This window comes from Mastacembelus armatus, chromosome 17 (assembly GCF_900324485.2).
Source record: "Mastacembelus armatus chromosome 17, fMasArm1.2, whole genome shotgun sequence".
In the NCBI taxonomy this organism is placed as follows: Eukaryota; Metazoa; Chordata; class Actinopteri; order Synbranchiformes; family Mastacembelidae; genus Mastacembelus; species Mastacembelus armatus.
This window is the reverse complement of record NC_046649.1, coordinates 17,081,392-17,108,234: the sequence shown is the minus strand read 5'-3', so window position 1 is coordinate 17,108,234 and position 26,843 is coordinate 17,081,392. Positions and strand designations below refer to the sequence as shown.

Below are 26,843 nucleotides of genomic sequence, written 5' to 3'. Positions count from 1 at the left end.
GTAATGCGTTATTCATGGTTTACAAAAATATGGTGCACTGACTTTTTCCTACACCAATTCTGATTGGCAATAAGCATATTTACTACAATAATATTTAAAACTTGTAGATCAGGGGTCACCAACCCCAGTCAAGCTTGTTTTCCAACTATCCCTGCCCTACCCACTGCTGATTACCTGGATCAGGTGTGTTCAGCCAATCAGAAACTGGAAGGGCAGGTGCCCTCTAGGACCAGGGTTGGTGACCCCTATTGTACAATGTGCAAACTAGGAATAAAAGTGAAACACATAATGACAAGGAGAGCAATTAATTTTTTGTCACAGATGCCTGATTAAAGAAAATACCTGTATTTTTAGAGCTTGAATATATAATTATTGTTCTGCCTTTTCTGTAAATTTGGATTGTCACCAAATTTCAAATGACAAGCTCTGATAATAAATCCATCATCGATGTAAACACTCACTGCAGCTCACTGTCACTGTCAGTCAAAATGCTCAATCTAGTGAAACAGTAACATTTTGAAGCCTATTTCTAATTAATGTGGTATCACCTCTAGTGCAACAAACATACCAGAACAGTTTGGTTCACTACATGGCAACAGCATGAAAACAGAAACACCCTCATAAATATTCACAAATACTGTGTTTCAAAAATGGCTAATCAAATCAGACAAGTCTTCAAAACAGGAAGCCTTTTCAGACCGAGTGTACCAGTGATTGGCTGCTTCACACATACACACACACACACACACACACCATCTTCCTCAGGTGACTTGCTGCAAGAAACACAAAAAGCACGTTCAATCAAGATTTGTCCTACACCTATTTTCAATCTGTGCAGAAATATTGTAACTACCTCTGTTCAGTGCAGTACAGAACAATTAGGGGAGTTAAGCTGGTTTCACATGATGACAAGTTCAAATATCCCATGTTTTCTTGTATTTATATAATCTCTCAACATTTGCAAATATTTTGTACTCTTGCAGCTCAAACAGTAAACGCAACCATGTTAACTTACAGCTCTGGCCTGGCTTTATCTCCTGGGTTTCTCGTTGCTTTGTGTCCTCCCTACAAATCAAGCATCAGCATTTCTTTACATTTTATTGTGACACAATTGTGCACACTGTGATTTTGATTAGAAGTCTGTGCTGTACCATCCTCACACATGTTCATGGCTGCTGCTAACTTCTTGACACGACATTTCCTCAGTGTTCAGTGTTCATTATGGTCTTGTGTTCTTACAGAGGGGTTTATTGAATAATGTCATCAAAATTTTCAGCTTTGAGGGCTGCCTCTGATATTTTTCTTGACACTCTCACAAACTACAAAGGATAGCCTCTGAAGTCATACTGAAGAGATATTGCCGCTGGAAGAAGGCCGTCCGACCCCTCCATGGGCTCGAACTGTAATCTGGGTGATACTTCTCTTGGCTGGGGTGAGATGATTTTGATTGTGACACTTCCACAGCCACCTACGCAGCTCTGTTTGGACCTGCAGACAAATACAGACACCAAGGATGTATATAGAAAAATTTCTCCAGTACCAGTCTGCCTAGTTTTCTTATTGCCAAAATGTGTACAACTCAAACATTTCTGATCACATTGCTGACCTGAAGATTCATGAAGAAGTCAGACAGTTTTACACATCCCCCATGTTTCCTAAAGTTGAACAACTCTTTGTTGTCTACACTGTTTTATTGTCCACGTATATCCATGTATATTGTATTGTATTGTAATTGCAATGCAAGAATTTAATATATCTTTATGAACTTTGGTCACAAGATGTCAGCATTGAGTAAACTGGTAGAATCAGACTAGGATACTTAAAGTGAAGCTCTTCTTGTACCTCATCAGGGAACATCTAAATGGGAATTGTGATGCTTGTAACCAAGAAGAAACAATAGGAAACTTTTTTTTATGCCATCAATATAAAAACAAGAGACAGTGGCTAATGATGAAGTTGGACAATTGAGGAATAAGATATGTATCTATGTTAAAGAATTTTTTGTATTTTTGGTACTCTTGAAACTTAGTTAGTGACTGCAATTGGTGAAAATGAGATTCACCTCAGAGGTTTTGGTAAGTCCTTCATCATGGCAGACTGGAACAACTTCCGGGTCAAACAAGGCCTGATAAAATAAGGGAATTGGGATTTATCTTTCGTTTTTATGTTTTTGGTTGGACTGAGCCAGAGATTCTTGGACTTCCTTGTGTAAATTAGTAAGTAAATATACACAAAAGATGTTAAAATGTGCATACATATACATGTATGTACTTGTAAGAAATTACCTGTTTGTGTTTGAACAAAATGTTGTCTTCAAACTCTAGCAAAGCTACACTGTTACAGAAACTAAGTGTCTCCAGCATGTAAAATTTTGCAGTGGGTTCATGCTTAACTATTAATTTGTTTGTATATTGTGTCTTTGCTTGCAGCTATTAATGCTGCAAAAGCTGTGTGACAGTTCATTCCCCCCAGCCTATATATAGCATTTCTCTGTTTCTGCTATTCATTTTTGCCATTTAGCTAATGTGCCCTTTGTAAAATTAGTCTTTTACTCCCTGCCCTGAAAATTAAAGATAATTTGTGGAGTTTCTGATCACTAGTAACACAGTGGAGCAATGAATCCCTGTGAAACACTTCATATTACCCAAGGGCATCTTAGGTTGGAGCAAGACAGAAAATGACTAAGGAGGCTGCGTCCTTTATCTTCTGGCTGTTGTTGTGTTGTCTCGTGGTTATTTAATCTCTCTGTGTTGCTTTGTGGTCATTTTGTGTGAGTACAAACAGAGGTCCATGCCCCCACCTAAGCCCTTGGGCCCATTGACCTATCCTGTAAGGCATGTTCAGTAACTGGTCCGTATTCCCAGTTGTGCTGGAGTCATACACAAGGATTGTCCACATAAATGCACACACGGGTGGAGCAGTTCATATTCCTGCAACATGTCACAAATACAACAAATACAGGCAGAAAGAAGGCAAATGTTTTTTTTATGAGGAAGCCATCACTATGTATAATGATTGCTATGCTTTTTGTAACACTTAATGTCAGTATAACTTTTGTTTAAAAAAAAAAAAAAAAAAAATGCACAGGCCACCTATGACTTGGATGTTGATTAACTGAGAGACTGAGAAATGTGATTCCCCCACATGAGCTGTATGTATGTTACATGTTCTTTTTCAATCACAAAACCAACAAATTTGTTTACCCACCTCACCATTCATGAAACAGTATAGCAGGGCCACCACAAACCCCTGCAACACAAGAAATGGTGTTACTTATTTGGATATGTGACACTGCTTACTCCCCTAGATATACTGTATTATCCAAATTTTTTAAAACTCTTAAATCATCATAAATAGTAGTTAGAAGTTCTTTTAAATGTTTCATCCAGTGGCGTCAGCGGAACAAATTACAGCGTCGGGAAGAGGGGCAGTAATTTAGCGACGCACATGAAGGATGAAGCGGGAAGAAGGTACACACGTTGTAGAAGCATGAAAAGCTCCGGTGGTGGAGGAAAAACTAGTCTGGTCTCCGTAAATATTTCAAGAGAAATTAAGGTAAATGAGAAAGCTAGCACATTAAACTATGTAGGAAACGATGTTGACGGCCCAAAGTTGAAACTATTACTGATATAACATCCGGTTGCAACAAACCAGTGAAGAAATCTGCCAAATCCAAATTGTCCCAAAGTTACACACACTGCTTCTCTTATCTTCTCTTCTCTTAGCTTAATTTACTTTAGCTTCTCTTCTATTAGCTTAGCTTAGTGTAGCTTATTTTAGCTTCTATTGTCTCATCTTATTTTAGCTTATTTTATCTTGGATTCACTTGACTTAACTTAGCTTCTCTTCTCTTATTTTATCTTAGCTTGGATTATTTTAATTTAGCTTAATTTATCTTAGCTTAGTTTAATTTATCTTAGTTTATCTTATTTTGTTTTATCTTAGCTTATCTTAATCTTATCAATGAAACCATTTGCCTTTGTTTGCAAATTGTTTTGTGGCCACAGAAGGATGGGCATGCAATTATTTCTTATAGAAATAACTGTTAAAACCATAAGCATCTTGGAAAGAGGGAAGCTGTATTGACATGTCTATTTGAACAAATAACCTTTTCTCATGGCTGGCTCAGCTGATGCTGCTGCTTGTGGTAAGCAGCAGCATCATGTTTTAGCATTAAATAGGTGGATGGGATTCACATTTAAGGTATCTCTAATGTATTTATGTCTAGTCATAACTGTGATTTCAGATATCTGCAACTACATGTTGACTATTAATTTCAGATATATACAGCAATTAACTATCCACAATGTGAATTCCAGATATCTATAATTACATTTTGACTGTTCAAAAGTTGAATTACAGATATCTTTAATGGACTTAGTTTAATGGATTCAATTATGGATATTCAAGTGAAATCTATTTAACGTTAAAATGGCTTAGCTGATAATCAGGAGCATGACTGCATTGTTCTTTTTTAAACCACTAGATAGCCAATACCAATATGGACAGTGCCAGAGAAAAGGTACACAAACCCATTTTAGATAACAATTTAACTGATGAATGTTTATAACCTGTGAATGTGTTCATAACAGTTTTTATTACTTTATCTATGTATTATTTATATATGTAGGTGAAACCTTCCTTACCAACCAATGCTTATCATGCATAGAAAACATAAGCCCAGTGAAATCATTACTTAACCCCTGATCATTTTAGTTGCTGAAAACGGTTCTGGTTTCAACAGCCCTGGTGGTTTAATAATCTAACCATCAGCTGTAACATCTCAGGTTTGATTCTGGCTAGGATCTTTTGATACCTGACATTTCCATCTCCCCTCACTTTCTCTTATAAAGATGATGATTTGCCTTTATACTGAAGGAATTTTGGCATGTCACAGAGTGAAATGCAGAGGTGTACATAAGAAAATTACTGATGGTTAAATTCAGTCTATCTGCTTTATTTCCAGGGTCCTGGTCTTGTGCATGCTGTTGTCTTTCATGCTGCCATGTCATACTGGGACAGTTGAATAGAACAGATCTACCATTAATGGATGGACAAATCAAAATGTCCTCACCTAAAAAGACTCTTCAGAGTCTTCAGAACATCATCATCATATGGTAAGTAATTCATCTTTAGGAAGGTTTCGTGAATGTAGATTTTTTTTATTATGCTTCCTGTAATCTGTAGATTTTTACCTGAAAGGAGCCGAGTCCCAGCTCGATGTAGAGTCTGGCTGCCACTCCGGTGTTCTCAGGCAAGAAGGCAAATACAGTGTAGTGCATCCCAAACAGAGGAATGAGGAACAGGGTAGACTTGGCCAGTCTCCTGAGGGAAACAAAAGGCAGGCAGGAGACTAGACATAGGGCTTTAAAACATTTGCCTTTAATTGCAGTATACTCAGGCCAATCAATATTTGTTAAGTCCAAGTTATCTATACAGTTCTGAATGCAGACACAAAGCAAAACACGGGAAACTGTATTGTTCGTCCAATTTTCATCAAGGCTTGAGAGCTGGTGCCAAATCTTCATTACACTGACCTTTAAAACAGCAGTGTCATCAGGCCAATCAGTGGAAGCACCTAAAATGTCACAGTACAAAACTTTGATGTATTGTGCTCAAAGTTTGGATCAAATCAGTAACATCTAAATATCACTTAAATGTTGCCATTCAATTTTTGGCAACAGTATGTTATTGCACCAAACTGCTGCAAGTCATAGTTTGCAATAATAGAGCAACTCCATCTGCTTGACATTCATTAAACCTGAGATAAGTTACGCCTATCTATCCTCTTAATTTTCCTTTTCTCATGTTTCTGCTTTTATGTTACTGATGTTGTAAGCCAGCAGGGCACATACCCATCAACTAAAACAATTTCAGTTTTATTCAGTCTCCAAAAGATCAATAAGGAGCAGTTAATCTAACCCGCCAGAGATGTCTACACATTGTTCTGTGATGATTATATCTCTTCAGTGTTAAGCTTTTATGATCACGACGAGTTTATCATTTGAATATTCACCGTAACCAAAATAATTACTCTCATCAAAAATAACTTCAACATATTGTCTGCTGAAAGATAAAAATTAAAAAATATTTTCAAACCTACAGTATAATAGGATTGTCTTTTGTACGATTTGTGCCTTTGTGTTAACATCACAGATCTGTCTGAATCAGATTTGGCGTTTGTGTGACAGATGGAGCAGTTAAACGTTCATTGAACTAGTGGAATAATCCTATCACTGGATGGAGGATATATCTATTTCTGGCACCAGTTGCTATTTTTATGTGCGCTCATTGTAAATTCAGCTGAGCTGGAATCTACACCAAGTAAATGTCAAAAGGAAGGCTGAATTCTTTCAGGTAAAGCAGGATTTCTGGGCTCCCATATGCAGCAGTTTCTTTCTTAAACTGTAAAAGCAGCATTTTGTCAAGGAGGTTCATCACTTCACTTTCCTATCTCTTTTCACAATAAACTTTTAAAAGAAACTGCTATCCAGCACATTCTTTTCTTTCTTAGCAGTTTTTCCTCAATGCTGAATAATTGCTGTACAGTTTAAAAGGAGCACCTACAAGACTTCCCTTTCTATGCAAAGGTATAGTGAAAAGAATGCCTTGAACACACCCAGATAAAACAAATTTCATTTGCTCTAATGAAGCTCTCTAGTGAGAGACAGCTTACATTGGACTCAAGTGTGCAGAAACTTTTCTCCATATTCATTGAATTCCCAGTTTTGCAATTCTGTATTATCTCGAGTATGATCTTCTCAAATAGTCTACAGCTGTGTTAGCAGCTATATAATGCTATACTTAAGCACATTAGTTCTTTTAGCTCAGTGCTATAACAATGATTGTGCTTACTTGGTGGTCTTTAGCAGATCATTTTACTATAGTATGTTAGACTAGCATGCTAATATTTAGTAAATAATCCCATAACACAAATTACGACAGAGAAAGACATCAATGACATTTATTCTGCAAGGTTTTCGTCACCAACCAAAGTATTGGATAATTTGAAATATTGACCTGATGATAATGCTTGATGAAAGGTCAGGGGATCGCCAAAGTTTATTATAATACATCCTCTGAGAACCATGGATATCTTAGATGTAAAAATGGTAAAATTAGCAGAGAATGTAATAAAATGTCTCCGTTCTAGTTGAGTATATTTTTCTGAAGTTGAAACACCGGAATGTAAACTCAATTGAACATCACATATGGAGCATTTTGTTAGTTCAGGAAAGTTCAAAAGCTCTGAAGTCTGCATTACAATCAGTGGGCCATTCATCAGCTGGCAGACTACCTGCCATCACATCTGCAGAGGTAACGTCCAGTCTCATTTTCAGGTGTACATGGCTGCTTTTACAGGCTGACACTTCTCACACGGTTGCTCTGCTGTTTTTCTCATAACAGCCCTATGCTTGTTTTGATTGTATATCAGTTTGTTTGGTGAGTAAGCTGTAACTCACATAAAATGTCCGGTGTCATTGTTCCCAGCCATGGCTGAAGATTTAAGCTTTTGAACCAGAATCCGGATGACGTTGACGAAGATGACAATGTTGACCTGGTAAGGGATACATGTAACATGTACAGTTAACCAAATGACACATTCAAAATGAAAGAAAATGCTACATTTATAAATTTGTAAATCATTATAATTTCTGCAACCCCACTACTTTAACAAACCAAAACAATTGTTGAGGTGATGTGCATAGGGCTGAGGTAAGAACAATAGAGTGTGCATTCAGAGTTTGAAGGGTTATGTTATTATTTATGTTATGTTATTTTTTGTAGCTGTTCCAAAAATAAAAGATGTTAGCAGCTTTGTCCTACTCTTTAGTGGACCTGGAGAAATTTACAGTCCAGCAAATATTGAGATTAACATTCACGACTGGTTATTCCACAACCTGAAAGTTTTTTTTTTCTCACGAAACGTTAAAAATCTTAACATTCGATCCCGATTATTAGGAGTTAATTCTAGTGGAAGTGATGTCTGATGTCCCCCTACCTTAATCCCAACATAATCGTCAACCTACCTATCTTATGATGCTTGACCTGACCCAAACTTTATCCTAACCAGTTACATCTGCCTACCCTCATGTTAAATGTGTCACATACAGTTTGAAATTATAGTTCTTCAAAGTTCTGTATATTTCCTTGGAATTTTATAGAGCCCATCTGGTGACATTTAAGAGCAGAGAAATATTTCCTGGCCCCGACTTACCAAGGCGTGGGAATGAGATGTGTCATGGCCACTTATAACGGATGGCAACAAGATCATTCATGCTCCAGATGTGATGAGATGCTTGTCTTGCAGGGTCATGAAATGTATAATTAAAATTGTACAATATGTTATTAAAAGTTAACATCATTATATGCGGCATTGTGTCGCATCTGGAACATGAATAATCTTGTTCCCAGTTAAAAAATTATGGCAGTATAGTATCTTGTGGCTCCATATTTGCAAAATCTTATTAGTTTAGGTAGAACTGTATTATCTGTATTATCTAAGAGCTTTGGCTATTCTGAATTCCTTCATTCTTTACTCACACATAACCCAAATTATTATTAATATAAATAGTCACAAACTGGGGCTACAATTGCCTAAAAAATTACTATAAAAATAAATATGGAGTGATACATCTATCATTGTAAAACAGAAAATCTGGCCAACATTGTACAAATGAACAAATAGTGTTTTAGTCAGGTGTTTTTTTTTTTTTTTTTTTTTTACAGCTGTCCACTCACCAACAGCGAGGCTGTTATTGGACCTTTAATAATCCACCAAATACCAATATTGTCTGTGTCATCCCAGCATCTGCAATTAAACCCAGATTAAATTTATTTCAGCATCAAAATTCAGTATGCTCAGTAATGCAGTGGCACAAGAAATTGCTGTAGCCATGAAAATTGCTAAATATAATTTATTCGTACCCTCTGTTGTCATAGAAGAATCTGGTAAAAACCCAAAGTATGAGGACCATTGATGGGAGCCCTGTAACATCAGAGATTAATTATGCATGTATAATGAAATTAACCTGAACAACACTCTAAACCCAAATCACAAATGAACTGCATTTTTAATGAAATTGTTGTTAGTCCAGGCATTTAGAATTTTTATATATTTACTGTGTGTCTAATTTATCTGTGTCTAACTTGCATCTCCATGCCAAAAATGAAAAGAGAGAGGATAAAAGCTGAAGACAGGATAGACCACTGTGGACATGCAACACCATATACATCTCATATACACCAACATACAGTGGGTACGGAAATTTTTCAATCTTTGTGTCATTGCAGCCATTTGCCAAAATCAAAAAAGCTCATTTTATTTCTCATTAATGTACACTCAGCACCCCATCTTGACAGAAAAAAACAGAAATGTAGAAATTTTTGCAAATTTATTAAAAAAGAAAAACTGAAATATCACATGGTCATAAGTATTCAGACCCTGTGCTCAGTATTGAGTAGAAGCACCCTTTTGAGCTAGTACAGCCATGAGTCTTCTTGGGAATGATGCAACAAGTTTTTTCACACCTGGATTTGGGGATCCTCTGCCATTCTTCCTTGCAGATCCTCTCCAGTTCTGTCAGGTTGGATGGTGAACGTTGGTGGACAGCCATTTTCAGGTCTCTCCAGAGATGCTCAATTGGGTTTAGGTCAGGGCTCTGGCTGGGCCAGTCAAGAACGGTCACAGAGTTGTTCCGAAGCCACTCCTTTGTTATTTTAGCTGTGTGCTTAGGGTCATTGTCCTGTTGAAAGGTGAACCTTCGGCCCAGTCTGAGGTCCTGAGCACTCTGGAAGAGGTTTTCTTCCAGGATATCTCTGTACTTGGCCGCATTCATCTTTCCTTCAATTACAACCAGTCGTCCTGTCCCTGCAGCTGAAAAACACCCCCACAACATGATGCTCCCACCACCATGTTTCACTGTAGGGATTATATTGGGCAGGTGATGAGCAGTGCCTGGTTTTCTCCACACATACCGCTTACAATTAACGCCAAAAAGTTCAATCTTGGTCTCATCAGACCAGAGAATCTTATTTCTCATAGTCTGGGAGTCCTTCATGTGGTTTTTGGCAAACTATGTGGGTTTTCATATGTCTTGCACTGAGGAGAGGCTTCCGTCGGGCCCCTCTGCCATAAAGCCCTGACTGGTGGAGGGCTGCAGTGATAGTTGACTTTGTGGAACTTTCTCCCATCTCCCTACAGCATCTCTGGAGCTCAGCCACAGTGATCTTTGGGTTCTTCTTTACCTCTCTCACCAAGGCTCTTCTCCCACGATTGCTCAGTTTGGCTGGACGGCCAGGTCTAGGAAGAGTTCTGGTCGTCCCAAACTTTTTCCATTTGAGGATTATGGAGGCCACTGTGCTCTTAGGAAGCTTGAGTGCTGCAGAAATTCTTTTGTAACCTTGGCCAGATCTGTGCTTTGCCACAATTCTGTCTCTGAGCTCCTTGGGCGGTTCCTTCGACCTCATGATTCTCATTTGCTCTGACATGCACTGTGAGCTGTAAGGTCTTATACAGACAGGTGTGTGCCTTTCATAATCAAGTCCAATCAGTTTAATTAAACACAGCTGGACTCCAATGAAGGAGCAGAACCATCTCAAGGAGGATCAGAAGAAATGGACATCATGTGAGTTAAATATGAGTGTCACTGCAAAGGGTCTGAATACTTATGACCATGTGATATTTCAGTTTTTCTTTTTTAATAAATTTGTAAAAATTTCTACATTTCTGTTTTTTTCTGTCAAGATGGGGTGCTGAGTGTACATTAATGAGAAATAAAATGAACTTTTTTGATTTTGGCAAATGGCTGCAATGACACAAAGAGTGAAAAATTTAAAGGGGTCTGAATACTTTCCGTACCCACTGTATACTGTCAGACTGTATATACACAGACACTCCGGACAAAGATGTGTGTTTCATGTTTTTTGGAACAAGTACCTGTTTGAGTATTTTCTATATGGTGAAAATACTATGGCTTTGAGTTTGAATAGATATGCTTTATTATAACTAAAGACCTGTCAAAGTCAACTTAGGTTTGGAAATGCTGGTGTCATTTGATGTGTATAAACTATGACAGAAATTAGAGAAAGATTGCTTTAAACATCACATCTGCTATAGACACGGTATGCTAAATGTAATAAGGTGACCATCCTGAGAAAACAAGACCCAACAAGAGTCTTTAGCCTCACTTCACAATGACAGTGTTAATGTGCTTGTTTTAGTGCTTTGAAATGCTGGTGGTGTTGGAGGAAATGTTACAAAGTCAGTAGTATTCATCCATTGGAGCACATGATTGACAATAATTTAATGGAAGTCCATCCAATAGTTTCAAAGATTTTCCAGTCTGGACCAAAGTATTGATCTGATTGACACTGCAATAAATAAGTCCTTTCTTCCTTATTAAGAAAGACTGTACCACTCTTACTGTCCTCAAGGCTTTGTCCATTTGTCCATTGGTGTTAAATATGTAGATTCCTGGAAAGGTTTGGCCAGTTTTTACAGACTTACTTGATGCTGAATCCATTTATCTGCAACATGGATTGATGTGGAGAGACTGAGCATTTTACTTCCCTCTCTTCTGTCAAAATAGTTGAGTGGCTGTCATGGTCTGCATTTGCCACCTCAACCATCCTCCTCAGTACCACCCACAGTTTGTTTTTTGTGGAACATTAAAGCAATTAAAGCTTATTGTGCTGTGTGGCTTTTCCAGTAACTCAGCTAAAACCAGCTATAAAATCTAAGGACTAAGTTTGCCTTGAATGCTGAGGTTCCAACTATTCCTTAATGAGGCTGCTGCCAACTGACACAGCACATATATGTACCCCAAGGGCTTGCTTAGATGGACAGAAGGGAATTTGAGCATCCATCCTGCTGTCACAGTTTAACACATTCTGGAAAAAGTTATATCTATCTCCTTATTAGAAATATCCACGTTTTTGAGCACAGAACTTGCCTTAGCACTGGCTGAGCATTACAGGGTCTTACCACCTCTTTCACTAAGACCTCGAGAAATATGTTTTGCTAATTGTAGATCATATTGTGTAAAGGTTTCAGGAACAAAATAGCTCCTAACTGAAACATTATCTGTTTCAAAAACAACATAGGCTATGCTGCTGTTTCTGCTGTTTCTCACTGCACTAAGCAGAGCTCAGCACACTGCAGCTGGCTAGTGTTCTGTATCATTTTGGTAGCTGGACCAGAACGAGAAAGACTTAAGCTGTGCTGAACATTACTATATGCACTGGAGAGCAAAGGCTTACGCAGGAAAATATGCAGCAAACAAAAGAGACGACGGGATGAGCCTAGAAAGACAATGGAGATCAGTTCACTGAGGAACACAAAGGATAACAGGAAAGATAAACACTTAAAAAAGCCATAGAAAGCTCAGGGAAACAAAAAGAAAGAAAACAAAGGGAGAGCTGAGGAAATGTGCAAGTGCAGCTGCATGCACTGCTGATACACAGCTGTAAGATGTTGCTGGGTTTTTTTAGGACTGAAATGCTGTTTGGAAATAGATTTCCAATCCAAAATGAGACAAAAAGACACCATCTCACAATATAATTCAGTGATTGTCATGTGGCATAACCATACAACAACTGACTCTCAACTATCTATATTAAGATTCAGGAAGGACAGTTGTATTTGATTGTATATCACTACATGTTCACTACTGTAGACACTTTATCAAAATACCTGATTAACCTTCAGCTGTACAGCTCTAGATTTTTAGAATTATTTTTAGAATTATTAAAGTATATTATTTTTTGCATTAGAAATATTATGTTCTTATCTATCCAACCATTACTTCACAGACTGTCACAGGCTCTAGATTATGCCAGATGACTCTTTCTGTCCTCGTTACTCACCCCATCCAATCAGGATATACCACCAGAAGTATTTCTTTTGCGAGACGAAGGTCAGAGCCAGCAGGGTCTGCAGATACATACCCTCCACCAGCAACCAGAAGTAATTGGCCAAGATGCTGAATTGGAAGAAAGCCACAGCTGACTTGCACGCTGTCTGAAGGGGACACAACAAAGTAAGGTTGCCTTGTGCTGGATTTCAGTCGTTATTTAACGCTAATGCGTGTTTTGGTTAGAGGCAGTGCAGCTGGCATGTTTGACTGACTCATTCAGTGTTTTTCTTGTGTCAAAAGGGGAAAATGAGAAGTAGAGATGATATCCTTACATCATTTTAAAATTCCATTCTGACATGAATACATGACGAATGACCACTAGCTTTGTTCTTTTAGGTGAAAAATATTTAGTCAGGCGATGAGTTAGCAGAAATCTGTAGCTGTTAAGACAAAAGCCAAAGCAGATGATATAAATTAACATGAAACAGTATAAAAATAAAACTACAGCCCAAAAATAGAGATTATCATCTCCCTGTAGCTGTTTGACGTAGTATGTTTAGGCATAACTTGTTACTCTGAGCTTTACATCTTGAAATGTCATTATGCTTGTGTGTCTAGCTTTAGGACTAGAGGTTTTGTGAAAACTGTGCCTTTTAAAAATGTCAACTTGCCTTTAGCTAATAAAAAGTCTTGTTTTGATCAAAAGATTTTTTTTTTTTTTTTTTTAGATCTTCCAGGTTGTTTTTAAATGCTCTACATCCCATCCTCAGTTTGCCACGTTTGTTTCCCTCCTTCCCTCCTTTTTCCTATCCCTTTCAATTGTTAACACAATCATACGGCAGATGTGTGAATCAATTTTATGATGGAAACATTAATTAGCATCCTCACCGTGGACACTAAGCAATGGTCAAGGGTCTCGTCAGCAAACAGCACCGTGTCTTTAATGAAAACAGCACTGGCTCTTAGGACGAAGGATGAGAATAGGTTGATGTGGATGTAGTTTCTGGTGCAGTGGAACTTTCTGAAAGAAACAGGGTAACACAGACATGTACACAGATAGTGCTCTTTTCCTTATAACCAGCCTCTTTAAGCTGATTTACAACAATAACTCTTAAATATATACTTAAAGCTGGTTTGTATGGTTCTATATCAACACTGTGAATGGCTTCTTATGCATCAATTCACATATGTGTATGTTAGTAAATGCAATTTATAAGCCTCTATTCTACAAAGACTACTAGGCCTCTATTGACCAGTCTTTCATCTGAATATGTAAATGTTTATGTTAAAATTAAGATGCTGGTCTAAAATTACATTTTAAATCTTGCTTTCCATCACTCTAAACATGCATGTTTGGGATCAAAAGTGCAGAAATGTTGGGTGCTAGATGTTTCTCCTTTTATTGCCCTCTGTCTGTTTGTATCTAGGGCAACGTGTGTCGTTCTGGTCTTACCTAAAAGCCGTGAACACCACTATGGCTGTAATGAGGGAGATAACCGAGGTGGCATAGCCTACGGTGTAAACCTGTCTGAATGTGGAGAGGTAACTTGTCTGGAGAAAGAGACAGAGTTGAAATAAGGCAGAGTGCAAAAAGAGTAAGCGAACTGATGTTGACAAATGTATAGTATGAATGGGAAATGTCACACAAAATGACAAATATCTCAAACTGTGGCTCTAATTGAGATTAATATGCTTTTATTATTACTCATATGACCAGATAAAATAAAACAGAAATGTACATGTAGGCCTATTCATGGAATAAAAGTATTGCTATTGTTGTTGTCATTGCATGAAACCCATTAAAAGGTCTGAACTGGAATGCAAGCAGTTACGGGGGAAGAGTAGAGAGGAACCAGAAACTATATGAATATGCTTAACTGATTGGCGTCTCTATGTTTGTGTACCTCAGACTCAGGCTCACTGTCATCACTGAAAACACAGGCCTCCTCATAGGGTGGATATATTTCTGACCAACCGTCAACAGTGCAGTTCCTGTAAACATACCCTGATGTTGGAGCAAACAACAATGAGACAGGGAGAAAATCAGTTTAGAGTGACTCAGTGAATTTTGTGAAAGGATTACTGAATAAGCAGGCACAATCAGAGGCTCTTTCAGGTTCCAAGTGGCTGTTAACATTTTGTTTTGGACAGCCAGGCAACTACAGAGAGACAAAGACGTGCAAAATGGCTGCAAATAAATGTGAAAGTGTCCACAAAGAGATGTGAAGCAGACTTAAACTGAATCCAAGGAAATACAAAATGCTTACAGTTCCTGCCCCAGTCAAGTTGTGCTCCTTCTGTCTCAGTTCCTAACATCTTCACTTCTATAGATCCCTATTTCCATGAGCTGATATTTCCAATTCAGCCACCAGATGTCCCTGGTCTTTCTCTTCATTCCCAGTCAGCCAACCTTACTTTTCCTCTCACATATCTGTTGCCAGTTTTTTTTTATCAGTTCTCTTAGTATCTAAACTAGCCTGTTTAACCACTTCCTGAGATTGTCAAGTGCTTCATTTATTTTATAAACCTGCATCTTGCCTACCTGCCTGTTTCAGTCATCTTGCTTGCTTCAGGGTTGTTTTGCCTGCTCATTTTGCTCTTGTTTCCTGTTTTTGACCTGCCTGCCTGCCTTGCCCTTCTGCATTTGCTTACCTTAACTGTTAGTAAGTTAGAAATGCTACTGAAAATCCAGTAAAATATGTAAGAAAAAAATGTTAATCCTAGTTTCTCTTTTAGTCAACTGAATCCCACAGCATGTCATGCCCCCCACGTGGCCCAACATCACATATGTACTTTACCATGTTCTGCTGCTTCAAAGAACATGTGTTATTGTCATAAAATAGCTTATCATTTGTCTGTTTTTGAATTATTCTTGATTCACCAAAACATAAAATCTCGAAAATGTCTGCACAAAATCTTAATAGATGTGGCAGGTGCAATTTTTCGTCTCTTGGAGCTTAAACCTGCAATGACTATTTTTTGTGAACTCAAAAATAGTGCAAATAAGTGATCATTATTTATTTTTTAACTTCCTGTATACATCCCTGTATTAATAAAAAAAATATTGATTATAGCCACAAATTATACGATATGAATACCTGCTCCATCACTGTTGTTCTGGGCCTCCAATTCAAAACGTTATCAAAAATGTTAGTATATCTATTTTCTAAGTTTATATGTCATGTTTTTGTACATAACAAATTGGATTGTGAGAGCTGGAACTTAAAAATACATCTGCTGTAATATGGATGTATCAGTGTATGTGTGTATACCACTGATCAAAAATATAAATTTCTACTTTTTATAACTTATTCACTTTATTTCCTCTTCAAATCTGTGTTATGGAAAGCTGTTTCACTCTATTACATTTGATGCTTTCTTGTCATCATTCAAGTATACTGACATTTGCTCCTAGTGAACTCCCATTTAGAAACAGCATTTGTCCGGAAGAGGTTTTCAGCTGGATTGTTTCCTGCATCACCGTATTTGGGGGCTGTACACTAAATGTGAATGCCACAGATTGCACATGCAGGCATTAGATGGATTGTTATGCATTTGTTTGAACTGAGCAAATAGGAGACTCAGTGCTACCAAATGCACCACTGAAAGCCAAGACTCAGGTCTGTTTTACATCACAGTAAACCATAATTTCCATGAAGGTAAAGCAGGAAAGAAGGTTATTTCTTAATGATCACATTCTGCCAACCAACAACAGGGCACAGACAGAGCAACATTTTTTCATTTACACTGTTTGTCTAGTATAAGACTGGAAGACAGAGGTTCCCATATTTTAAAAACAGGCTATCTGTCCTTTAAACATGAATTTACAGATACAAATTATCGATGGTTGATAAAAATGACTTGCTGCACTTTATTAAACAATGCACTTAAACATGTGAATGTTTGCTTCAAAACTGTTCAGAAAGGATGTTACAAGTGTAATACATTATAAAATACTAATACACTTTTACTCGTGTAAGGCGCATCATGTCCTCATTAAAACTCATGAACATGTCTTTTATGGTGTTATTGGCATGTCATCTCTGAAGATGTCAGACTGTGAACCCTGCAGACAAGATATCACATAATTTCTTCTGCCAGATATCACCCAGAGCATATATATATTCTTGCCAAAAAAAAAATCATACTTTGCCCCATCATAGGGATTACAGTCCAGTAAATCTGCAGATTATACATTACTGATTATTAGATTTAACACTAGTAGAGATGTACCATGGGACTTTTACACTATCTTCTCCCATTTAATTTATTACCTGATTATTTTTGTGAAATAGTTTTTTGCTGATATTTAGGTTGATGTACAGACAAACCTTGATTGCTGGATAAATGCTGGAAGACTTCGGAGCAGGACACGTTGACAACCTGTCCAACATCAGCTCTCAACCAGCATCCGACATCATCCCACTCAGTTTTACATCCTACAAACACATGCAAGAAGAGGAACAGTAGTGTTAGTAAGTTGATTATTTCAATCTTTTTGTCATCAAAATCTTAGTAACTGCACATCCATACTACTACCTGTTTGGTACTTTATACAGACTTTACTTTTTGAAGTTATTTTTTGTCATAGCAGCAATAAAATATTTATTTGCCCCTCAGGGTTGGTATTATCCCATAAAAATATTAATTTGCAGCCTCTGTTTACTCTTTATAGATTTTCCTGTGATACTTAGCACCCCTCCCTTCATGCCTTCTGTCAGTTCTGTTTCATCACATTAATTGCAGCTGATTAGTTCTGTCTGCTAGACTACAGCTGTCACACACGTTCCTTTAGAAGTAAGCACAACAACACGAACCAGACATTGTTCAGGTGCCTGCTGCTCATGGCCCAGACTTTGAGGTTTTTGGGATGTAATGTGTTAGTGGTGTGGCTCTATGGATAGCAGTGTCACTCTGTCATGAGTATGTTACTATTTCGCTTAAAGCAATGCTGTCATTCAGTACATCCTCACAGAGATGCTAATATGGCTGTAGATGATTAGTTTTGTGTAAAACGTGTTTCTGCAATGCAAATTTTTTTCAAAATGTTTTTTGCAAGATGGACGATCAAAAGAATATTTGGCAAAGCAGCCAGTTTATGCATTTGCATAAGAAGCTTAGGCAGACGATTGGTTTTCTTTGAATATCTGTATTGTAACATACCAGTAAGGGAAAGGCTGCCAGTATGAAACAATCAGCCTGAGCTGAGCTCAAGAAGCCTGAGCTTCTTGCTATAGTACTGAGCCCTTGAACTTGAGCAAACGTTAAGTTCCTTGCAGCGTCATACTTCATACTGCTTCATTGGCTTAAATATTATCCACACATCACAGAAACTACAGTATATACAGGTAACCTAATTACCTTGTCACATACTTCCTTTCAGGTGACCAAAAAAGGATATTTTTATTAATCCTGACCTAATAAATCCATACCACTGCATAAAAGCTGACAGGTTTTTCCACAGTCCAGCAGAACTGGATCAACTTGTCTCTGTAAATGGATTGCGGTAAAAGCTTTTACTTAATGTCACATACACCAAATTTTTCCATTTACTGTCCTACATTTTCCAGATTCTGGATAAACGTGGGATTACTAATGAACCAATTTACATATCAATGTTTTTCTTTTCTGGTCCCGACTAGGTCTCAGGAGACAAGGTGACAGGAGTGACTGAATGAATGGACGGAACAACTCCGCTCTGATACATATTAATCATAATGATAGAGTGTGTGGTGCTGCAAATATCTGCAGGCATCTCCATTCACAGCGGGTAAATGTCAGCAGCAGTGATGAATTTAAAAAAAAAAAAGACACTGCACGGTTTTCCTCATATGTCCCGAAGGCTCAAATGAGACCAAAATAAATGTCAAATACATTTTCAGCAGGAAATCTCATCTCTGAAAAAATCTGACATTCCTCAGGCACCGTCAGTTTCCAGGAACATAGAAATGTTTCAAAAGGCTGGGAGTGATTTCTAACTAAAACAAACACAACCTGTCTGCATGTGAAATTACAGGACTCTGACTCTTGTCTCGGGTTGGTGACCATTTTGTGCTGAGGCTGTAGTTTACTTCATCTGTAATTTATTTATCTATATATTTCTATATTTCTGATCAAGATTTAACCTACTTTTGGCTCGAGAAGAAAAGCCAGGGTGTCATCAAAATCATTAAGATGAGACCTCTGAAAACTATCAACCTCTACAAAATTTCATGGCAATCCGTGCAATAATTGTTGAAATATTTCAGGCCCAAAATGTCTTAAAATCACACCATTATTATATCTGAAAATCAAAGATGTGGTTGATGTACGAAGAAATTTGGCTTAATATTATTAGCCTTTTACTCAATTAACTAAATAATTTTAAAAAAAAAGGTCTTATATATAATTTAATGAGCCTGTTCTGTAATGAGTTAATTAAGACTGATTACAAAAAGGCAGGTAGTGTGAGCCATCCCCTGTGGCTGGTGACATTTATCTGAGCGAGAGCAGTGACTTGCAGGCAGCAATCTGACTGTGAAATATCCATTTCCTCTCTGTGCCTTTTTTCATTTATACAATACCACTGTATCGAATCCATTATCCCCTCCTTCCCCTGTGTTTCCCTATTTTACAAATTCAATCACTTGTTTCCAATCAGGTGAGCTGACGAAAATGATGTCACCTTCAACGTAACCCTGGGAAACAATCATGGGGCAGCCATGTGCAATTATTCATGGAGGACCTGGAAGCTGAGTGATTCATTTCGGCACCTCCTCTGTGGCTGTCAGGCTGACTCAGACTGATATTTCTGAAGCTGGGGATCCAGAAAGAGCAGAGGGACTGTGCTGAAATGCACTTTCACATCGTCTGTCAGCTCATGGAGTGTTTGCTCAAGGTTGGCACTTTGACTTGTGGGGGATTTTACACAGCAGGTGATTCAAGCATACAACAAAATACACTACCACTATCATTCACAGGATTTATTATATCTCTGTTTTAGTGCAATGGCAGAATTTTATTCTTGTGCCATATTTATGGTTTAGAGTGAATATCTCAGAAAAGCCATGAGATTTTCTACATGCATTCATGTTACTATCAGGTTTAATTGTAAGAGCTTTGGTGGCCTCTTCATTTTACATCTCTAGTGCCACTGCCTTTGTAAAATTGGAGAGGATTTCTGAAGTTAAAAGAGATTTATGCATAAGAGTGAGTAAGAGGAGACAAACCTAGTGTGCTGGAAAGCTTCAGACTGATCAATACTTTTTACAGAATATATTTAAACCTGTTAAGGCAGGGAAAGCACGGGTATTAATAACATAAAAAAAAAACTTCCATGGCCATTAAGGTTTTTTGGTTCCAGGACAATGGACACTAGGAAAAATGCACCTGTGCTTTTCCTGCTTTGAACAGCAAAATATTTGCGGCGATAGAGTCAGCTAATTATGAAAATGCATTTTCTCCTCAGTATAGTGGCTTCAGTTCACACTGTGCCAGAACTAATCACACTAAAAATAAATAAATAAAAATCTGCTTTTCAAACAGCTCCCCTGTCATCTTGTCATAGTGGGAGGACAAGAAGACAAAACTGATAGTGAAGTACAGGTTTTAAAATAAAAGGAGGTGGTTGTGGTGATCTGCTTGGATTTAACTGGAAAAGAGAGAGGGAAATGAGCATTTACTGTATCTTTAGGGGCTAAATAGCTGTGCTGATATAATTGGTATCAGGGATTAAGAGATTGCATTCTCTGGTATTTCTTATTGCGCTTTAGTTAATGCCAGAATTGGATGTTGGCCCTAAATTAGGTGCGGGAGGAAACATCTTTTTAAGTATGCTGTGAGCGGGAGGATTGTCTCAGGTTTACACACAGGTCTAATCCTAATAATATCCTAATAGAAAAACAGAAGAATCTACTCAAGTGAGGAAACAGCTTCCAAATAGTATTTCAGATGTCACGACAGAGACGGTGACATTTATGGTAAATAACAAACGAATCTGAACAGCAGTGTGATTTGTACAGACATAGCTGGTGCAATAATGGTACTGAAGATAGTCCTGATTTAACATCTGTTTCTCTCTAAAATGTATCTGTGCAGGGTACCAGAAGGAATAAAAGTCACCTTGTAGTAGGGGGCAACAAAGCATTTAGATGAAATTGATAAAAGTGCAAAAGTTGTAGGACCATTAGGAAGATCTGTGTTCAAGTGGACATTTTTTTCTTCAGGTGACACCCATATTGGATGCTCCACACAGACAGAAAAGGTACAGTAGTGAAGGTATAGTGGCCATAATGTCAGTCCAGGAAGCTGTGTGATAAAATTGCTGTTTTTCTTGCGAGTTGACATATACTGACGAGGACTTAGGACAGTGGCATACTGTATCCTGACACATTGACAGTATGTGGGCTTCAATAGAAAACTATGGATGAGGGCTCTTCAAAGTGCATCCTATGCGTTGCCACAGAATTTCCCAGACAAGCCTGGTTACATTTGGATGGAATTTTTCTCCCCTCCCCAGTTTGTTTGTTTGATGATGATAATAATGATTTAACAATCAAGGACCTCATGAGGTTTTCTAATGACTTCCCTTTCCTTTTCCATCTCAATCAACCAACTTATTTATCATTTAATTTTTCAGCTGAACCAATCAACATCTGTTGGCCAATCAATGCTGGAATGCTTTCATTTATTGTGCAGCATTCACTTGTCATTCACTTGTTTTTTGTCCTTTTCTTCGCCGGCTTTTTGGCTGCAGCTCCCTCTTCTTTGCTGAGGGTGGACCTGACCTGACCTGTTAGTGTGACCTGATTCACCTTCGGTTTCCCTCAGAACCAGCATCCATGGGGCCTTCTAAATAAAACACAAAGCAACTGTTTGATCTGGTGAGCAAAGGTATTTGAAGTTCTCTCTCAGGCTCTCTGTTTTAATTTGCTAATCAAATGGGCTTCTTTCACTTTTTATCCATACATACTGCCAGGGCAATAATAAATGTATTGCAGGCAAGCCTGTAAGAATGGTCCCATTATCTTCAGTTTAAACAATGTTTTGTCCCTCCCCTCTATGACCATTGCCTTTTCGTTCCACTAGAGCTATAAATCCTTTGAAAAGATGTCATTCTCTTCTAGCGTAACCCAACATTGTGTGAGCATGTTAGTATGTTCACTGAGTTGTTAGCATTGCTGTAGACTGATCTTTTTTTAAACTACCCAAAGCTGCTGTAAACACAAGCTTATTCTCCTTTTCTCCTTTGCTATGTGTCTGAAACATAAGTTATCCAGGTTGTTTACTTCATCTGTTTATTGGATTCCTTCTACAGATGAAATTGCCTCCAAGTGCAAATTAAAGTTTTACTTTCTGTCAAGTAGTGGAATAATATTCCCATATGGGAATTTCCACCTCTACATTTTTCAATTCCAGTGTCTGGATTTGAGTCACACAGACACTGAAAGTGCAGTGACAACTGTGATGTGCTAATAATGAAAATACTTCATTTTTAGCTAGAGATTAGTGACACCAAAGAAAAAAGCATGATTATATATGTGTAGTAACAAAAATAAAACATGTGTCCTCATCTATCATTCATGCAACAAAACTCACAAATGCAGTGAAAACCAAGAATTATGGAAATGCACACTGTTTTACAGGGATTGACATCTTTGTGTAAATTTCCACCATTATGCCATGTTATATTTCTACATACATCAAGAGGTTGTTCTTTAAATTTCTGACATTTCATTTAAGATCAAATGAAAGATTTTCTCCTCTAGTAAGCAGAACTCTATTCTTAGGCCTTTATTGAAAAGCAGCTTCAGAGGAAGCTATACACTTCGCCACTTGAATGTCACCTCATTCAGGATTAACAATGATGTTCAAAATTACTTTGGACACCAGTGCTTTTAGAGCTCTGCTGAGGGTGGACCTGAATGATGCTTTTATTTATTGTGCAGCATGCATTCAGTTGACTTCACAATAGGATTTCAAGATTTAATAGGTTCAGGGTAGCCAACTGACAGGACTTGAGAGGCCGGCAGGAAGCCAACAGCCTCGGCCAGTCAACCACTGCACTGAACAGGAAACTGAGGCTGTTGTGGTGGGATTGGCCACGTCATAGAGCTCAGAACTGGACCCATCTGGGAGAACAGCCTTGAGAAATAATAGGAACTTAGGACCATGCAGTAAGCTGGCCAAGGGTGTAACTAGAGAACAGAGACCTCTTAGGAGGGTGGCCCCTGGCCAGAATCCAATGCTGTTCAAGAGATAGACTTTGGTGACAAACAGGAACAAGAAGCAGGATGAGCCACACAGAAACCAGGTACCAGCCCATTCTAGAGGACAGCTCCACAGCTGGTCAGGAAGTTGCTGAGTCAATCTGAATGTCAGGTGCCAAGACAGGAAGGTGAATTGGGCGTAACTGAGACCCCTCAATGTGGACTGAGGCAGAACAGAAGGCAGCCCTGACAGGCAATGCTAGCTCAGCCACAGTCTGCATCTTGTGCTGAAATGCAGATTGAGGTGAGGGGACAAACCCAGAGAATTGAACTGGCCCAAAAACAGGAACAATGTCCGCAGCTCCAACTGTCAAGCCTCTAGTAGGTGGGTCCATATGTTGCCTCTGGGCCGTAGGAGATGACAATGTGTGTCAAGACAGTGTGGCAGAAGACTCAGGTGTGAAAGGACACTGGAACGTCATGGCCAACGTACCTCAGTGATGATACCTTCTGTGGGTGGCATAAGCCAGAGCAGACCAGGGCTCAGCCAGAGGTGGACTTGAGCTGACATATAGACATTAGCTCCAGAGCTGTCTGTGGAGCTGACTCTGGCTGTTTCTCTGGTTGTGGCTCTGGCTCTCGTTCAAGCTGTGGCTGTGGTTCGAGCTGTGGCTCTGGCCGGTTTGATTTATAAGCATATAAATGCTCGGTGGACTGGATCTTTAATTCAGCCCTTATGCTTCTAGCTTTGCTTGGCTTAAGCTTGACCACTATGGTTGAGAGCTAAGCAAAGGGCTGGAAACAAGGCTACCAACCTCCACTCTAGGAGACACAGGATGGAGTGCAGTATAAGAAAGCTGGACCACATCTCGATTTAAGGAACCACAACACAAAAGAGAACTGCAACAGCCAAGAATGACCCTCACCCTTTTCAGATGTCCAATCCCTCGGGTGGGATCTGTGGTTGTTTTGGCTCACAAATGGTGGGGCTGTAGGTCTTTAAAAAGGACTGAAGCCTGTCTTCCTCTGTTTACTGGGTCCTTTGTTGGTCAGATCACTTGGTCAGTGTTGTAAATGTAATATTGCTTTGTGAAATTTGATGATTTGACAAAACCATTGGAAGACAGCCTTGGACCTTAGAGGTATTGGTGTGGAGCTTAAGAATTATTTTAATTCCATAGACCAAGTAACTAATCAACAGGTAAACTGATCTTGAAGGATGACTTTTTTGTCATTGTTAACTAATGGCAACACATTTTAAGCCAGTATACAGCGTTTGACGTCCAGGAGTCCGTCACTGACTGGTATTATTTCACATAAGGTAAAGAGTCTACATGACTCTCCAACTCTGCATGGCTACACCTGCACAGTAGGCGTCAAAGTGATGGATCTGCAAACACACCTACTCTGACAGTGAAATTCATCAGCAGACATTTATCTGTGTAATGAGTAGTGGATAATAACCTTGCACCCAAGTGTTGTGTTGATCCAGCTTTCAGAGTCATCTGAAGTAATTAAGATCAAATTAACGACTCTGAAAATGTTAAAGTTCATCATGAAGGGTGTTGCCAAAGTGTTATTCTGAGGCTGTTTCTGATATGGTGGCGAGGAGCTTGGCTTTAGTGATACGCCTGTTGCAGAGACACCAGGTTCGTTAGTATATTATCATTGTGTCAGATTGGATGAATATGCATGGGAGCCTGTAACAGGTGTCACTATCAGAATAATATCTGTATGATGAAGATAACAGTGTTATCAACATTCTCTTCATTTTCAGTATTTTCAAAATAAAACAAAAAAACTTTATTGATCTCACTCAAGGATATTAAAGCAACGTTATAGAGTTGTTCTGCTACTACAACTGTACTGGCTTTCATTTCAAGCTGATTTCACAAGACAGAAGTATTCAGATTGAATTAGAAATAGCAAAAATAGCAATAGCTCAGAATGATGCTTTCTGCACTCTCACCACTAGATGCTGCTAAAAACGTATCTTCAGATCTAAATATATTGGCCTCAGGTATCTAGGCTATCCATAGTAAAAAATAAAAATTACGTGTAAAATGCTTTGCCAGTATTGTTATTGTGTATTATATTACTGGATGATTATTTTTTATGCAAAGTATAACATTTTCCTACAGCGGCATATGGTTGCCTGAAATGGAAATAAGATGTAAAACACCTCAAAGTTGTTTGTAGGTGCAGTACAGTAAATGTACTTCCCATCACTGCAGCTCCATTCCTTTAAATTTATAGGCCTATTTATCTTTTGCAAATTAATTATTTGTAGTTATGTGGTTTATGTATGTTGTATATAGTCCCCCAGTTTTTATTGTTATATATAGTAAATATAATAAACACTGTATTTTAGTTTTTTGTCATTTTTGCATATGCATCTGTTGTTTTGTAAGCTACATCATTTTGAAGTGGCAGATCAATTTCCCTGTGTAGGATCAAATTTATCTTATATTAAGTCTATATCTTGAATGAAGTTGTTGTTATATATTAGACCTTGATGTTTCTTGCAGACCTTGTCTGTCATCAGAGGTTCAATGCATAAATCAAGCTTCAAATTAGTGCTCACATCCCAAACATCACGTCACAAAGAGGGAGACATAAGTTAAACATACATAGCCTCATTTTGAGCTGTTTTAGGATTCATCTCCAGATTCGTGTCTTTGTGCTTCTGCTCCCCAGCCCTTCTCAAAAATTCCTTTTTAGTTTGTCCCACATTCCCGTCTATTAAAATCATCTCGCTGTGAGCCCAGTCATCTGTCAAAGTGTGTGTGTTTGTGTGTTTGTGCGCAGAAAAGCAAGGCAGCACCACCACCACCGCCGCCACCACACATGAACCCACCGCTGCGGTCGGACTGGTTTTGCGCTTCGCTCCTCCTCGTCTGGCTACAGATCTCCCGAGCCCTCAGGTGCTGAGAGATGATGGCGCAGTCCGGGTGAATTGCTTCAGCCTAAAAATACCAGACAACTTTGTAATCTACAACAAAGCAGACACACGCACCACAAACCGACGCTCCTTTTCCCCTTGATGCTTGAAGGAGGGCGTGAGTGGGCGCAGCGAAGGTGGAAAAACGTAGAAATTATTGTCAGCAAACAGTCTATTAAGCAAACATCAACAAACAACGCTTTTAGGACGGATGCCTTCCTATTATCACTTGCTCAAGAGTGTTGTCCAAGAAATGTGTCCCTTCATTAACGAATCATCTCAAAAGACGCCCATAAAGTCGAATATCTCCCTGCAAATTAAAGCTCTTTAAGTTGATAAAAGGGGATAATTTGTGCAAAGAATGAAAGTAATATCAGAAATAGGACACTGGCATCACTGTGCTCTGCAGATTCATGCATAGACCTGGCAAACTAAAAGACAACATCTAGACCAGGCAAAGACTTTTTTTTTCTGTCTCCTGCAGGTCACGAGGCTTGATAACCGTTAATTGCTAATTGCTAATTCCTTCTCCAAGGATCCAGAAAAGCACAGAGGATAATGAAGGTAACGACACTTCAATAAGGGCGTCATTAGGGTATAATTAACTAAAGTAGATCGTTTCCAAAACAGCAAAATGGCAACTTTTGAATGCACTTAGAGCTTCTTTGGATCACTTTATGGATGAGAATATTCTGGCCCAAACAGGCACATTCTGCAGTGATGCTTTATAAATGACAAAGAAATAAACATGTTACTCACCATGGGCCTGTACCACAAATGAAGATAAAAGATGAGGAGTATGAATTTCTCCTGTCTTCCTGCCAGCCCCATACAATACATTTCCATTTTCTTATCTGT

At 38.4% G+C, this 26,843-nt stretch overlaps 1 protein-coding gene and 2 long non-coding RNA genes across 3 annotated transcripts; 2 read left to right on the top strand and 1 right to left on the bottom strand.

The window, feature by feature from the left end:
- Window positions 1-1,341: 1,341 nt before the first annotated feature.
- Window positions 1,342-26,843, bottom strand: ghrhra (growth hormone releasing hormone receptor a). The gene is made up of 13 exons (XM_026313512.1): window positions 26,745-26,843; window positions 25,902-26,010; window positions 17,189-17,296; window positions 14,762-14,862; window positions 14,311-14,408; window positions 13,746-13,878; window positions 12,868-13,021; window positions 8,929-8,989; window positions 8,743-8,812; window positions 7,464-7,558; window positions 5,196-5,325; window positions 3,208-3,249; window positions 1,342-1,488 (listed from the first exon to the last, which is right to left on the bottom strand). The coding sequence occupies exons 1-13, from the start codon at window positions 26,829-26,831 to the stop codon at window positions 1,342-1,344; spliced, it is 1,335 nt and encodes a 444-aa protein (XP_026169297.1). The 5' UTR covers window positions 26,832-26,843.
- On the top strand, window positions 5,094-12,938 carry LOC113134247 (uncharacterized). The gene is made up of 3 exons (XR_003296055.1): window positions 5,094-5,117; window positions 7,492-7,561; window positions 12,814-12,938. It is a non-coding gene; the product is annotated as an uncharacterized LOC113134247 (long non-coding RNA).
- On the top strand, window positions 17,186-21,952 carry LOC113134245 (uncharacterized). The gene is made up of 4 exons (XR_003296054.1): window positions 17,186-18,363; window positions 18,500-18,893; window positions 19,498-19,771; window positions 21,592-21,952. It is a non-coding gene; the product is annotated as an uncharacterized LOC113134245 (long non-coding RNA).